The 17574-nt window shown below is 38.6% G+C and overlaps 1 protein-coding gene across 10 annotated transcripts in view; it reads left to right on the top strand.

Annotated features, from left to right (window-relative positions):
- The window catches only part of LOC108163685 (acetylcholine receptor subunit alpha-type acr-16), a 97401-nt gene extending 79851 nt beyond the window's left edge, over positions 1–17550 (top strand). For 7 of the 10 annotated variants that reach the window (XM_033393079.1, XM_017299113.2, XM_033393080.1 and 4 more), the window contains exons 7-14: positions 625–805; positions 2210–2285; positions 2673–2867; positions 3789–3875; positions 12312–12421; positions 12505–12719; positions 12793–12966; positions 13453–17550. In XM_033393079.1, the coding sequence (XP_033248970.1) occupies positions 625–805; positions 2210–2285; positions 2673–2867; positions 3789–3875; positions 12312–12421; positions 12505–12719; positions 12793–12966; positions 13453–13537 (1123 nt within the window). In that variant the 3' untranslated portion in view covers positions 13538–17550. Of the gene's footprint in view, positions 1–624; positions 806–2209; positions 2286–2672; positions 2868–3788; positions 3876–8200; positions 8288–12311; positions 12422–12504; positions 12720–12792; positions 12967–13452 lie in introns of all 10 variants that reach the window. The other 3 variants (XM_017299112.2, XM_017299111.2, XM_033393086.1) reach the window with 2 other exon arrangements.
- The last annotated feature ends 24 nt before the right edge of the window (positions 17551–17574 follow it).

The raw sequence follows: 17574 nt of genomic DNA, 5'->3' as shown, positions 1-17574 counted from the left end.
ACAGACACACACAGAAGATACATAGATACAAAGATATTTGTATTTGGCATTTGTCGTGTGCCTTGCGGTGAGTGCGAGACAACGGGAATTCCGATTGGGTCAATGACTGGAGAGAGTGGCCTCCTAAGTATGTTAAGTTGACCCCCAGTTGACCCCCTAATAAACCTGAGATAAGTCTAGTCTCCTCCTCTCCTGGTAGAGCTAGAACACACACACTTCTACGGTATTGTAGCTCTTAAGTCCAAACACTTAACCAACACACCAAAACCCCGTACAAGAACTGCTCCCAAAGTAGAGACATTTACCTAGATCCCCTCTGGCTCTCTCCCTCCCCGGAGAGCACTTCAAACAAAAAACATTTTAACTAGCGATGAAAAAAAAAAAAAAACAAAAAACCAAAGCGCAATTCACAAATAACCAGAGAAAAGAAACGATCAATATTGAATACCATATAACCGGAGATAAACCCTGATTCACAAGAAACAGAACAACAAAAAGTGATGAATAAAAAGAATGAAAAGAAAAACCTATAAATTGAATTGCAAAGAATATAACAGTCGTATAACAATCAATAACAATCGATCGAGACAATAATCCATTAAAACAAATTGTACAATAATCTAGCGCGGATGAGGGATTCGATGGCACGTATCACACCAACATTGTGGTCAAACATAACGGCAGTTGTCTGTACGTGCCCCCTGGTATCTTCAAGAGCACATGCAAGATAGACATCACGTGGTTCCCATTTGATGACCAACATTGCGAAATGAAATTCGGTAGTTGGACTTACGATGGAAATCAGGTAAAGTGGCAATCGACAAAACAAAACACACTAAGAAAAGAACAAATTCAAACTCAACAACCAGTTCAAATAACAGTGCCGTAAGCGCAGCTGGATACACTAGGCTACTCACACTAACGCTAACACTAACACCCACACTCACACTCACACTAACACTAGAACACATTCCAACTCGAGCACAAAATCACGCTTCTGCCAATCACGTGACTCACGCACCAGGAAAACCACACGAAACACGAGAAACACACGAAAGACGCGAAAGGGAAGTCCAACCAACGTGAAAGAGTCGACTGTTGCTATAGTAGGTTATATGGATAGGATGTTGTAGGGATCCAAAGGGTTATGCGACGTTAGTGTCCACTGACAGAGATTTCTAATTTTATTTATATGCTTTTCCAAACTTCTACTTATCTCTCTCTCCAACTATATTTTGATCTACCCGAATCTATATCCTAGTTTATATTTAGTTGATTATCCTTCATCTCGAACAATTCTTTGCGTTTTTGCGAATTACAAAACCAAAAGATCGCAGTGTTGTTAACAGCACTGAACTGTCAGACTGAGCCCTCACTCAAGTCCAGTGTGTGGGCTAAAATGTTCAATTCGCTCAGAGTTGATTGGATATTTTAGGGTCACACACCAAAATGTACTCTGAGCTTAGTCCCAGGCCAAAGAAGGCCACATGGCAGCTGTTTCCAACACTAACACCGTCCAGTGTTGGAAGCGGAAATTTGCCTCTCACGTAGATTTGTCTCACAACAGGAGGAATCATGTGTGGAAGACCCTAGAAGCTCTAAGGTTTCCGCTATTTTGCATGGTAGCAGGCAAATGAAAAAAAAGATAACACCACGCCCAAAACAGCAACAGAAGAATATTTTTGGACGAAGTAAAGACTCTTAATGAAATTCAAACAAAAGAAATTTATTCTTAAAAACAAAAACAAAAAAAAAGAAAGAAGTTTTGAGTAAAAATATAATTTACAGTGCTTTTATTTCCCACGTATTTTGCACCCAAAAAAAAAAGTTACAAAGCAATCTCCAAAGAAAATAAAAGAAAAACTCAAGCTCTCTCTTTTGCTCGCTCGCTCTCTCTATATCTCTCTCTCTCTCTCTTTCGTACACCTTGAACACATGCTATATCTGTACATAAATGTTGTTTCAATGTGGCTTTTTGTAAAATCTCTAAAAAACAAAAAATTCAACAACAAACTAAAATCTTAAATGTTCTTTTTCTCCAATATATAAAACAAAAAAACAAAAACCAAAAAACTCAAACTCAAATCTCAATGACCAAAAAAAAAAAAAATGTATTTGCCCATTGCAAATGAATTTCCTATGAATTCTCTATGAATATGAATATGAATTACTATCCAAACAAACAAAACAAAAATCGTTTGAAAATCAGTTGGATTTGGTTTTGAATTCCGAAGATGGAGGGGATCTTTCCGATTTCATAACAAATGGCGAGTGGTACTTGCTTGGTTAGTAAACGAAACCTCATTATGCTTATTTCTCTAACTGTTGTTTCGTTTGATCGTTGTCATTTGTAAATGTCTAATCAGCATTAATCCCACACAAAAAGAAGAAACAAAAAATAAATATACAAATTTGCTTATAATTTTCCACCTTGCTTGCGAGACCGAACTGAAAAAATAATGCTTCATAGCCATTTATGATTTGCCTAGCTCTTGATTTGTTTGATCTAGTTATATGTATGCTTATATTGTACATACTTAGCCTTAATCGATATTAACTTTAATCTGTAAAAATATCTGTTGTACATATCCGTGTGTGTGTGTTTGTGTCTCTGTCATGTTCGATGACGCCCCTGCCCGATGATTACTAATGAGATCCGTTTTGTCGTTCAGCCATGCCGGGAAAGAAGAATACGATAGTCTACGCCTGCTGCCCAGAACCATATGTCGATATCACCTTTACTATACAAATACGTCGCCGTACATTATATTATTTTTTCAATTTAATTGTGCCCTGTGTGCTAATCTCATCGATGGCCCTCTTGGGCTTCACATTGCCGCCGGACTCGGGCGAGAAGCTGACGCTGGGTGAGTATGCCAATTTAATACCCAGTAATGACCCGACACAGATACATACCTTACATACCCTACGATTGATCTGATATACTATACTATACCATACTATGTATCTGATATGATCTGATTTACTTTATACCCCATATAAATGCATTTTATAAGCTCTTTCAGCGGTGACAAGTGCCACAGTAGATGTCTGAGTTAGTTATAGTTAGGCCCAGCAGTTAATCAATCAATCAATCAATCAATTTATCGAGTTTGGTGAGGTCAAGCAGCGAAGGTAGCGAAATGAGGCTTAGCTGGATTTAACTTTATGTATACCTAAAGACGTAAACCCCCAAAAACCTTTCAAAACCAACTTAAAAACTTAAAAATTCCCCCGAAAACCAAGAACAAACCCCATTTAAAATCTCTTTATATTCAACGCTGCTTTTAACGATAGTCGATCTATGCATGTCTTTTGTTGAGTAAAACTAAAGTGAACTTAAAAGTAAAATAAAACCACAGATCGAAGAGTGTTTCCCTCCTGGCAATCCATTGGACTACCAAGCCATACCGAAATTAGATACAGAAACACATTTTCCGATAGCACAAAGAAAACTCATAAAACAACAGATGAAAACCGATACTAATCGAAAGGATTGAACTGCCGGTTGATGGGAAACACTCTCTATGTGATAACTTAAAGTCCCTGCTGTCCTATGCCCCAATTAAATACACTTCTGACTCTCCCCTCCAATATAAACTCCTTGATAACACCCACCCAAATGAAATGAATAAACTACTGAGTAAAATGTGTAAAAGTTTTGTTAATTTGTTCGATATAAATAATAATGATGACTTGATCTTTCAGTTTTCCGATGAGTTTTGCGTTCGACTTTGACTTTGATTTAAATTGCGTTTCTTATCTCTTTATTGTATCTCTTGTTGCAGGCGTAACTATACTACTATCATTAACAGTATTTCTAAACCTTGTTGCCGAGTCCATGCCGACAACGTCGGATGCTGTTCCTCTTATAGGTACACACACACGCTAATTAATTTGCTTTAGCTTAAAGTACAGTACCGCAGACCGGGCTGATCCGATCCAGTGCGATCCGATTAAGCAGTATCCAGCAGTATCATACCAAAATAACTAACAAGAGCCAAAACCAAAACAAAACAAAACAAAAACAACAGAAAGTCGTGCTGTGCCTCATGCTGTTTTTTAGTTGATCATTAGTTTTGCTACAGTAGTGCAATGAACTAAAGAAAACCGAAACCAAAACTAAAACCAAAACCAACCACGAATACTAACCAAAGAAAATACCAAGCAGAAAGATACGAATACAAAATACCAATTAACTTAGCCTTCAACACCACTCTACCACTATACCACTCTCTGTCTGTATCCCTGGAACACAGAAACACCTCCGAACCACCCAGAACACACTCTCACACGAATGAGGAATGATATAAACTTATCCTAAACACTCTTCGTATGTTTGCAAATAGATCTACTACATATATATATATATCTCTGTACTCTCTGGACTTTCACCTCGTGTGCCATCACCGAAACAATTTCAACCGGATCTTGGATAGACCTAGCCACACATACTCGTATACCACTGATACCCAGAACCACCCCAGTACCCAGAACACATACCAAAGTACAGCTCCGTCTATCACTGTCTCTATGTGCCACGCAAAGCCATGTAAAGTACTCAAGTCGAGCAAGAGGAATCCTCAATCTCTCTATACTTTTCTTTCTTTATATTACTACCAGTCTTTTCTATAATACTTTTTGCTATACTAATACCCAACCTCATCTGGCTATCCCTCCATCGGGTTATCCGAAAGCTCTGACATAATTGGTATTTGACCACAAGACAAACACTACCTACCACAGCACCATAGCCACGAAGTCACAAGCCACACATCACAATCGCAGTCACAGATACAGAAACAGATACAGCTACAGCTACAGCGACAAAAACAAATACGATTACGATTACAAAAGTTTTTCATTTCTATTTTACTGTGTTTGCCTATAAAGCTGTCCTATATAATCGTTTCTTGAGTTCTTATTGTCGTTTGGTTGTTGCTTTGTTTGTTTGTTGGATTCGTTTGTTCTACGTTTATCTACGTGTGCCTCTAGATCGTATCGTTTCGTTGTTCTCTCTTCGGTTTTTCTTAGCCTGCCAACCCATACATGTGTTATTATATTATGAATATTAAAATGGAATCGACTAAGCCCCGATTATCCTGTAAATACGCTTGTCCTTAGTGTGTGCTCGCCTCATAATCACGCTCTAGGACGGGCCTACCCCACCCTTACCTCTACCCACCCCAAACTCCTTGCCTCATTCATTGCCTGAACTCCGATCCTCAGCTGCCACTTAATCATCCCAACTTAAAACTAAAAAGCATAGCATCAAAAACGTAGACACAAATGCAATTAAAGAAAATGTATCTAAAATCTAGCCCCAATATTGTATATATACACATATACATATATATCTGTATAAACCAAAGTTAAACTATGAAAAATCCAACGAAAAACCTTTTTTCGCTACCAAAGAGCAAAACAGGAGAAAAAACCAAAGCCGAAAGGAAACAGAAAACAGAAACAAAAAAAAACCAAAACCAACTCACAAACAAAAAAAGCAGATCTCTCTCTCTCTCTCTCTCGTTTTGTACATCTTTTTTATGTTTGTTTGGTACAGTCAGGCAAAACATAAACAGACAGTGGGAGGGAGAGACAGAGGCAGGACGAGGCTGGGAGAAGGCAGACAGCAGTCGTAGCTCGGGGTCAGGGAAACTAGTTCGAAATGCAGCCCGAGGCTCGAACCTCAGCCAATGCACTTACATTCCTGACCCGCACTATTGCTGCCTCCCCCAGCCTTCTGCCTTCTGCCTTCCATCCTTCTGTGGCCAAATCGTATGTCAAATGTAGGAGAGACCGCCCACCCGTCGGAGAAGCCACAGAATATTGCCTGGTAGAATAGTTTCCCTGATTTTGTATGCATAAAACATAAATCATGCTTATATATACATACTATATACATCTATGAGATATGTGTAACCTGTACAAATGCCACTCACAAAATAGAACAGTTCTCGTAGAGGTTTGTATGCCAAAGAGAAAGCGATACCGCAGCCTTGTGTAGAAAGAGGAATAGCCATATAGCTAGGACAGAACACAGATGTTGTATCTAAATGCTTGACATACAATACTCTTTACTCTATAACGTACCTGCCATAACCACACGATACCCGTTGTTGTAGAGGCCTCTCGGTAGGTATATGACTCATAACCAAGAGTGTCTTGTATTGTTTAAAGCTGTACAAAAGCATCGCCTCAGGAAAGAATAAGCATCTATATTAACCATATAACTATATACATTATATATATATACTACTACTATATACCTATATCAAAACCGATCACCCACAATACCGAACACTGTATATAGACAACACGCTGAACAGACGTAAGTACATCTAAAGCCACCCGAACCACCTGAACCGCCTGAAACAAGAGAACCTGAAACACCACCGAACCACCAAACCACCGAACACCACACACTGAAAAAATGAAAAGAACAACCGGAACTTTGGTCGAACGCCGCCACACGAGCGCATGCAACGAAAAGCTAAAACACTCTCCAACACTCTCTCTCTTTCTCTACCCCTACCTTTCTCGCTCACTCGCTCGCTCTAACTCTCTCTCTCTCTCTCTCTCTCTCTCAGTATATATATCAGTATATAAATATCCATATAGCTATATATAAAATTCTCTACGGCAAGAACTCTCTTTGATTCTCACATCAAGAACCAACCAAACCAAACCAAACCAAACCCAAAACACCAAACTAACCTAGATCTTTCTTGCTGAACAACCTCATATATTGAAACCCGTAAACTCCTGGCATTTAAACCATTCACCACCACCACTACCCGTCCCCCTCGAACCACCACATAGAACTATAGGTCTCTCTAAACGAAACCCACTTAAACGATGAATCCCTAAAAAAGACAAACCAAAATCAAAATCGAAAGCAACATTTGAACTTGCATTTATGCAGATCCATTTGATCAGATGGTAGAGTTGCAACTCCACATAATATCGTATCGTTCATGATGTCGAGCCCGTCATGCGTTCATATTGTGTCATATATATAGATATATATCCCCCTATATAATACCCAATTCCGATACCGAATCCTTTTCCAACAGCCGCCCCCCCCCACCACAGCCCCCAAAGACTTGAAGACAAATCATTTGCATGCAGTGTGCAAATTTCCTCTCGTAATGCCCATTTAGCCTCTCTGGCTCTCTCTGTCTCCCCATGTCCCGGTGTGGCACGTAGCAAATTAAATGAGGCGCGCATGTGGGCGTGGCAAATTGGCAACACGTAGTACAAGTGTGAGCAAGGGGCTAGAAGGGGCGAAAGGACTGTGTGCAAGGCCGGGCAACTTGAGCTGACTTCGAGTTCAATTTTCAAATACTCTCAGACCAGGAAAAACTTGCGCTACTTTCAAAGTTTTTTTCTGCACTTCCCACTCTCGACCTCGCCCCTTTCTTATGGGTCAAAGTTGAGACCGCCCGCGCTCCCGTGTCACCCATCCCCTTTGGCCACTAAGCTCTTGAAAAGTTGACTTATTTCTTTCTGCAAAAATAAAAACTTAATACTCTGAGACGTTGTGAACATTTTGTGCCCATTCTGTCAGATCGTAATCTCCACTGGCTACAACATACATCTCAGGAGACGCAGAACTTTGAGAGAGCTCCTCTATACCAATACCTATTCCAATACCTACCCAGGGTACCCACGGATCCCCGACTCCGAGCCCCGAGCCCCGACTTGAGTTGAATCCGTTTCGAATTTTGAGTTTGCAGCATACTCTCAGGCATATACTCCATATATCCACTCTCAAGCACACTTCATTCAGAGATCGAGATCAATTGAAACCAATCAAAGCAACCGATAAACGTCACTTCTAAATAGAAACCAAATCTCCAGTCTCTCAACAAGGCGGACTCCACGGAAATGAGAACTACGAACCGACTGATACACAGATACAGAACATACATACATACATATGCTACGCCTAATTACTGATTACCTATGTACTTACTTCTCCGATATGTCCTCACTCACACACACACTACAGAAACAGCTACAGCTACAGCTACAGATAAAGATACAGATACAAAATACAAATACAGATACAAATACAGATATACTTACACATACATAAACGTACGCTTTATGATTTCCATTTTCGATTGTGTCATTTGTGTTTTTGTGTGGTTGTTATTGTATTTTTCAAAACGAAAACGAAATTCTTTTGTTTCAGGAGTTACAATTCTTCTATCGCTCACAGTGTTTCTCAACCTTGTAGCTGAGACATTGCCCCAAGTATCTGATGCAATCCCCTTGTTAGGTAGCGATTGCATTTAAAACATACTTACCAAATGCAAATATATATTCAAATTTGTCAAACAAAAACCAAAAAACAAAAAACCGAATAATTAACAAACTACTTAATATGATTTACATATACGTACATGCCTAAATGCCATATATATGTATATATAGACGTATCTATATCTATATATATATGTATATCCATGAATATTATTGTTATTGTTGTTATCTATATATATATATACATATCTATTACGATTATATTACTCACACACATTGCTAAATTGTTCGCATATATAATCCCCCTCTCAAAGAATCCAAAACTGAAACTAAAACTTAAATAAAGTAATAGTCTAACCAACCAAACAACCAACCAACCAACCAACAAACAACCAAGTCAAACAAATACTACTCGTACCACCCAACTATTAAGCGACAATAAAGTTGATAAATGTTATTTGTGTACGTCGTACTATGTTTACTAATTACAACAACAGTTTGCCACTTACTAACTTAACTAAAACCAAATACCAAACTAAACCAAACTAAATCAAATCAAATCAATTATAATTCTAACTCTAACTCGTTCTCTCTGTCCCACTCCCCTATATCTCTCTCTCTCTCTATCGCTCTCTCTAACTCTCAAACTCTAACTCGTTCTGAACTTGAAGTTATAATATATCAAATATCAAATACAATTAAAATACCAATATCGATATATATATCCGAAGCAGTTCCTTATCATACTGTATTCTGTTGCTGTCTCTCTATCACTATATATCTACTATCTCCTCCTACAGTCTTCATTTTAACAATCAACAAACTTTTTGGTTCGCTTCTTATTAACAACCAGAACCAGGCAGAGCCCCTGAAAGACCGGATAAAACAAACACTACGATTAGTTAGGGCAATCTTTTAAATGCTATCGTTATCTACTTATACACTTCCGATCTTTCTATATACTTTCTATACAATTTCCGCTTTCAATTCTTCAATTTCTTCACCAAACAAGCTCATTGGAGGGCAACACATACAATCCAAAGAATCTGCTCCAATTGTTGAACAATTTCCCTTCAATACAATACCTCTATTCCCAGAACCGAATCGGTGGGGCCTTAATGATGCAATAGATCCTGTATGCCTGTGTATCTTCATATCGAACTAAATTCGAACGCAAATCTCTTTCTTAAATGTAAAATTTAATTTCAAAATTTGTATTTCTATCGCATCAGGGCCTCGCCTTGTAGGGTTCATTCTGTAATTATTCGACACACACATGTATGTACAACTATAATACCTATAAATGTATATGAATATCCGTACTAAATGGTAAATGTTATGTCTTACCTTCCGCTTCGTTCAATCCGCAACTCCCTCAACTTCAATTTCCACCCATACGTAATTACAAAAGATACTTATGAGACAGATTTCAATGCAAGTGAGTTTGGGAATATACTTGTGATAAACCAGTAACGACAACGACAACGCAAATTAAAGATGAAAGAATTCTTGTGCGAGATGCCAATAAATGCTAATAAATCGTAATGATGCCCTGTCGTCGTCAAAGACACACACACAGACCGAAAACAATGAAATGAAATCAATTAAGAAAGAAATCAGTTTTTATCTTGTATTGTATGATTTCGACTTTTTTGCTAACAGCTTTGATTTGTGTTTGATTTGGTTCTCTCACGCTCACCCTCACTCTCACTGTCACTCGCCACTCACTCATTTCTAGATTGTCAGATTTATGCATTGCCACCCACACCCCACCACCACCACCGTCACCGTCATCACCACAGCCACAATATAAAGATATATTTTACACCCTAAGTTTGTCCATGAGTATTACTCCACCATCTTGAAGCTCGTTCTCGTTATCGTTCGTTCGCTCGCTCGTTCACACAAGAAACTCTCAGTCATGACCACGAGACCAAGTCACTCCAGATCACAGATCACTCCACAAGAAATCCACCGATCCACCGAACCACCGAACCACACACGCTTCTATATAACTTTCTTAGACTAATGTCTGCTAAATGCCTACACCCGGTCCTCATCCTGCATCTAACTATCAAGATACTCCAATTTACCCAATTCTCGGAATGATATTTTTTGCTTGAGAACCTTTTTTGAGAACTCAAACTTTGAAATTCCAATTGCTAAATAAATACTATTTGAAAACTACGATTACTAAAGCATCGACTATAGCATATCTGGTATTGCAAAAATATCATTTCCCATTTATAAGATAGCATTTTTTTACAGATGATAATGATAATATATGTATATACATAAGTATTTGGAATGCACTCTCTCCCCCACCAACAAACGATGAGTCCTGTGTTGTATGATGTGTTGTGTTCTCTCCGAAAAGGTTCAGCCAAAAAATATCATTTAGCCTATCCCTGAAGCTCTCTAGCACTCTTTGCCCCACTTCCCTACTCTATCTCAAGCTATAACCAACGACACGTTGATCGGAGCTCGACCCGGACGGACGATCCAGTGATCGGTGATGACACTCCCCGATGATTCCCTGCTGCACTCACACACGAAATCTGACCAAAATTTGACCAAATATTTTGCAGGTGTCACTATACTACTATCGCAAACAGTTTTCTCTCTGCTGGTCGGCAATGTCATTACCAAGACCAGCGAGGCCGTACCGCTGCTAGGTATTCGTAATGTTCAATTTTAACTTTGAGTTTATCATTTGCCAAAAAAATAAAAAATATCTAAAATTTTTAGAGCCTTAAAAAACAAACAAAAACTCTTCTCCCTTTTAGCTGCTAAATCAAAAACCAAGCAAAAACAATTGTACAAAGTACTCATTAGACATAACGAAAGTTTTCTAAAGCTAAAAATCAAAGTGAATCTTTAAAAAAACCACCAAAACAAAACAAAACCAAAATAGAGCGATAAAGTAGGTAATCGAATGTTAAGCTTTGATGAGCATGAACCAACTCCGGGGTACAGATGCTGAACCGACTGTATCTTTGGAACCCGCAACCGTAAACGTTACTGAAACCCGAACCCAACCGAACAACCTCTGCTTCTTTAGACTTTTGGCTGAACCTCTTTGACATTGAGAGAATCTCTAATCAACACACACACACCAACACTCGACTTACTTTCCTCCCGATTGTACTTTTGAGGATCCGGATGTGCAATGTACATATGTATACCTATGCTTTAGGTAATCGTTAGTTCCTCGCACCCAAGTATTGAAAGCATACTCAAAACAGTCCATAAATCAAAAGAATTACTAATACTCAATCATCCAGCATTAAATATTCAGAGAGCATACCGTAAACCAGAGAAACGTTAAATCAATAACCAAATACAAAATATATTAACGCCAGAGGAGCTAAACTATCGACTCACAGCATTCTAGAACAAAAGTTAAAAGTTGAAATCTTATCCAGACAATGATTAGCCCCACGTTTATCCACCCCCCGTTTACCCAGACCCAGAGACCCCCAAAGCCCCCATCCATGCCTGCTTTTGTGAATGTTTTATTCGATTCTACGAGCATCAAGGAACAGTCAAGTTTTACAGAATAAAGAATCATTTACAGAATGTGTGTCCTCATACTTTACTGTTCTTTGTCCCGCTTATCATATCCAGAACTCCTGCATTAACCAAAACTTAAACACTAAACTGCATGGAAGAAGCCTGACATAAAATGTATTCGAATAAACATCAAATGTAGTGGCTCTGAGTAGACGTATTTATAGTCATAGTTGCATCTGCAATGTAACGTAACGTAACGTAACAAATCGTAGTAACGTAAAGAACAGTAGTCACAGCATTGTAATCAAACAGTAAACACAGTATTCATCACGCTACTTTCTCTAACCGTAACTCTAATCGAAGTCTATCATGAAATGAAGCTAAACTAAAGTAATGTTGTACGAGTTTGTAAATTATGATTTGACGCTTCTGTTCTTAGTGTTTTAATGAGATGCAAGGCCCCACGATCAGCACTCTAACATTCGCTTTTCTCTATATCTTCTTGCTATACCCCAAATCCCACTCAGGCACCTATTTCAACTGCATCATGTTCATGGTCGCATCGTCGGTGGTGCTCACGGTTGTGGTGCTCAACTATCACCATCGCACAGCGGACATTCACGAGATGCCACCGTGGGTAAGTCCTGCATCTGAGCAGTCCTCTTACAATACCCCTCTGACTGGTCCTCTTTCTGGTTTCTGTTTTCTGGCTTGGATCAGATCAAATCCGTTTTCCTACAATGGCTGCCCTGGATCTTGCGAATGGGTCGACCCGGCCGCAAGATCACACGCAAAACAATACTATTAAGCAATCGCATGAAGGAATTGGAGCTGAAGGAGCGTTCTTCCAAGTCTCTGCTCGCCAATGTTCTCGATATTGACGATGACTTTCGGCATACAATATCAGGATCTCAAACCGCCATCGGTTCGTCGGCGTAAGTATCCAGCTGGACGGTTGCAAGATTATCCTTTACTAACTCATTATCTGTCCTCTATCCACATTTGCAGTAGCTTTGGCCGACCCACAACGGTGGAGGAACACCACACGGCCATTGGCTGCAATCACAAAGATCTCCACTTAATTCTCAAAGAATTGCAATTTATTACGGCGCGCATGCGCAAAGCTGACGACGAAGCGGAATTGATAAGCGATTGGAAGTTCGCTGCAATGGTTGTGGATAGGTGAGTGCACACCCCACATAAACACTTTTACATACAATACCTGCCGTGGGAAACCCAAACTATTCTTGGGATGCAAAATCAATCTTTTGGTGCTATATTCTGTTATTATACCAATTCAATACTGGCTATCTCCCTGTTATGTTCCACTCGTCAACCGACTCCTGTGATTAGCCACATCATTATGTACATTCAAATATTCACACTCCTGAGTGGATGTATTGAACCAGAGGCAGCACGCTTCGGTGGCCGCTTTCCAAGTCAAACAATTAGGCTCGGCAAACGCTTTGTCTGTCACACATCTTCCGGCGGAACGCCTTGCCAGGCACACTCACTTTGCCCACACCAACACGTCCACGTCCACGCCCACGCCCATGCACACACACACACGTCGAGAGCACGTGGCTCAAATATTGAAAGATGGCCGACACCCGGGCCGCCGCCATTTTGTTTTCGAGGCGCTGATTTGCTTTCTCTTCTACTCCACAGATTTTGTTTAATTGTTTTCACGCTCTTTACGATTATTGCAACGGTAACCGTGCTGCTCTCAGCTCCGCACATAATCGTGCAATAAGGACGCTCAATTTAGACAATTAAGCTACGGATACGGATACGGAAGCGCATACACCTAGCACACACACACACACGCGGATTAGATACGCCGGAGTGCGGAGTCTGTGTGTTAGACGAGGGAGATGCATAGTTAAGTTCTTTTTCAAAAACCAAACCAACAAAAAACTAGCGAAGCTGCTTTGAAACCAAGCAAAAGCGAAGAAACAAATGGAAAAACCGAAAAAAAAATTGTTAATTACATTTTTAAGTCAAAAACAAAACAAAAAAAAGAGCAAAGGAAATTTCGCAAAAAAAATAGAGAAACAAAATCATATACTAAACCAAAATATTTTATGGAGAAACCAAACAAAAAAGCAAAAATTACTGCCGTACAAGAAACCGAATAAAGAAGAGAGAAAAAAAAGTGTTAAGTAAGCTACTCATACACACTGACAGACACACTATCACGAACAAAATTATAAAAGTTAAGTAAACAAAAAGCAAAAGCAAACCAAAAATTTGCATTGGGATGGAGTAGGAGCCAATGGGCGGAGAGGAGGAGCACAATATGGATGGGAGGAACAACAAAGATAAATCGCGGCAAAGGACACACACAAAAGCTACATACACACACATACACACACAACTGCACACATGTATAAGTTATAAGTTAATTAACACGTTGAGTTGCTATAATTTATGTATGATGAACAGACGACAGACACAGACATAGGATACTATATAGAGCCACACACCAGATACTACACAAACAAAAACACATAAGATATATGATATATATATATATATAAGAGATTGTTCCTATGAGACATTAGATATGTATTTAAAATGGCAACACACCCACACTAACACCCACACACACTCAGCGACAGAGACGGAGACAGAGACACACAGACACTGAAGCACTTAATTGACAAATGCAAAAACAAGGGAAAGAAACAACTTATTTGTAGGCGAGTGTAGGCATCAGAAGATTGACTTATTGGCCTTATTTATCCTTTGTTTCTTTCAGTTTACTTTAGTATATTTTGTGTCACTTAGTTTTGATTTTTGGGATCACGTGGACCAACAATATTTTGTTTGATTTCCTTCATTCAAATTTTGCAAACAAAATATGATCCCAGTGAAAAAACTTGAAGAGTCTTATTTTCGTTCTTTGTAAAAATCGTACATCTTATGTTGTATCTTTTTTTTTTTTGTTGGTGCGGGCTTTGAGAGTGGAGCGTAGATTGAAAAGTGAAAAGTGAGGGATAGCTAAGTGTAACATGGTAACAAACTGACACATAATAATGGATACAAACAAAAAATATATATATAAATACATATATATTGAATAGTGAATTGAATTAATTTTAAAAAGGCGCATTCACGAACCCTTGGAGCAGGAGTACGAGTATATGTTCGTTGAACGAAATGTTTTTAGAAAATTTATTGTTGAAATATTGTAGCAAATCGAAAATACCGAAAATGAAAATGAGCGAACCGAATGCAAATGCAAAAGCAAAACCAAACCGAGTTATAGTCAGCAATTAATTAGTCAAAGTAATAATTACAATGAAACACAAAGCAGAAAGAAAGCAGAAAGCAAACTCCAAGATAGCAATACAAGATGAACAGGTGTATATATATTTTATGACACATATATCACCGCATATATACATACATAAATATACATATATAAATAGATATATTTTTAATAAAACCAATACGGAAGCGAGCAAAACTACAGACACTAGGCAGAAGCAATTACAGAAGCAGAAACAGAAGCAAAGGCAGCGCAAGATCAGAAAAGAACAGTACCCCACTAAGCCAACCAACCAGATCAACAGCCCAACCCAATCGCATCCAAGAAATCACAATTTTGTTGGAAGTTTTCGCATAGTTTTCGAATCGAGTTCTCTTCCCCAATGTATTCCTAGATACGAGCTTCAAATTTCGTCTACTTTACTCTGCTCTATCCAATCTAATCCAATCGAATCAAGTCGAATCGAAACGATCTCCGATCTCCCCTCAAACACAAAGCAAAACAGTGATATTTACGGTATAGTCCCCAATGAATGAACTCGTACACGAACACTCTTTCCGGAACCCACCTACGAAACCTATTAATGTGAATGTTTTCTACACAAAAACAAACATCAATGATCAATGAAAAACCTACCTCCTTGTTGAAAAAAATGAAACGATAACAAACGGATCCGATGGATGGGATCGATGATTAGAAGAAGAAGCAACACTGCCGTATTAATCGCACTCCTCTGTCTTCCCCTTGAGTAAAACACCCCCCTCTCTCTCACACTCTCTTTCCGGAATAGTATTTTATGTGTTGTCCTATCCGAGAGAATTTCTAACAGAATTGTGTGACGAACCTCGAACCTCGAAACACGAACCACTTTTGATAGCCAGACGAAAAGTTTACTTAAAAGAAATGAAATCAGCTCTCCCCCGAACACAGTCTAGGAAACGGAACGGAACCCCATTGAGTGCTGGAATCAATTGAAGGAACTGCAGATCTAAGCGTTATATGTGTATACACTCACTTTGTATGTATTATTTGCATTTACGAGTACATTTGATATTTGATATGAGAAGATTTTTACTTACGCCCCGAGCGATGCGTAATCCTACCGATAACTGCTCTGTCCCCCATGAGGTTGTTGTTTATGGATTGTTTATCGTCAAGATCGATTTCAAATTTAAATTCTAACTGAAATTGATATCCTGCGTTGACGCATAAGAATACGTGCACGATACGATATCGAATGAGAATCGGAATCAGATAAAGTTGGATATGAAAATGCAGATGCAAATGCAGATGCAGGTGCAGATAAGATGGAGACGGAGATAGTGTGTGCATTTTAAATTTAATTTTTTTATAATTAATTTAGTGCTAATCTTTGAGCAGCTAGGCGCGTAATTAGAACTATGTATATGTGTATGGATGTCTTTTTGATAAAAAGAAGCTATTTTAAAAAGCAAACCATTTTCTACACTCTTTAAAAGATTGAACTCTACATGTACGAGAATATGTATAATAAAAGTAATAATAATATAGCATTAACTAGGCAATTATAAACCAAATGGAGGCGATGACGAAGACGATTACGATGACGATGGGGGCAAGGAACTATAAACTAAGGGTCCTACATTAGGAGAGGGCTACTAACGCAAAAAACCAAAAGGAAAAGAAAAGAAAAAGATAATGATGGAAAAACAAAAACGATAAACGAATTTAAAATTGAAAAGATTGTAGTCAAGGAAAATGTTTTTCATTTGAAAACTCTACTACTTACTTACTACTTACTTATTTTGCAAGTAATAACTAATTTCCTCTGATCAGAGTTACACACGCAATACGCAAATTAAGCAAACGGTTGGTACACGCCCATGCCCACGCCCACGCCCATGCCCATGCCAACAACCACATGCATACACAGGCCACATACTCAAACACTCAAAACCCACACAAAATCATGGAAACATTCGAGTTGTTCGTATAACAAAATAATAAAGAATGCAGAAAACCGAAGAAATCCGATTTTTGTTTCAATTCCGCATGATCATGCCGAGAAGAGCAATTAAAACTGTTCAACAACAATAAATAGTGCATAAACAAACCAATTCGATCGGGACATTTTTTAAACCAAGCAAATATATTTAAAATTAGCATTTAACTAAAAGACAACAAAAAACTTAGGCTATAAACTGCAAATGTTAAGCACCAAACTCACCCAACCTAAGACTTCCCCAGAACCCCAGTCCACATCCGTACCGTACCCGTGCCCGAGCCCGAGCCCGAGACCAACCCCAATCCAATGCCAAAAGAACCCCTCCAAGTCTAACTACCAATTCAATTTAAATAGCTAATTGCATAATTATTAAACCGTTACCGCAATTTCTGTCGAATGCCAAAAGCAAAAGTAACAAAAAACAAAAACAAAAACATAAAATTTCCAACTAATTATGCATGTAATGAAATGGCAAAACAGAAAGGAAAACCAAAAAATTAGCAAAAGTCTGTTGTCGATAAGTATTATTGAC

Source organism: Drosophila miranda, chromosome 4, assembly GCF_003369915.1.
Source record: "Drosophila miranda strain MSH22 chromosome 4, D.miranda_PacBio2.1, whole genome shotgun sequence".
NCBI classification, from domain to species: domain Eukaryota; kingdom Metazoa; phylum Arthropoda; class Insecta; order Diptera; family Drosophilidae; genus Drosophila; species Drosophila miranda.
The sequence above is the reverse complement of the archived record's forward strand: the minus strand, read 5'-3'. Positions and strand labels throughout refer to the sequence as shown.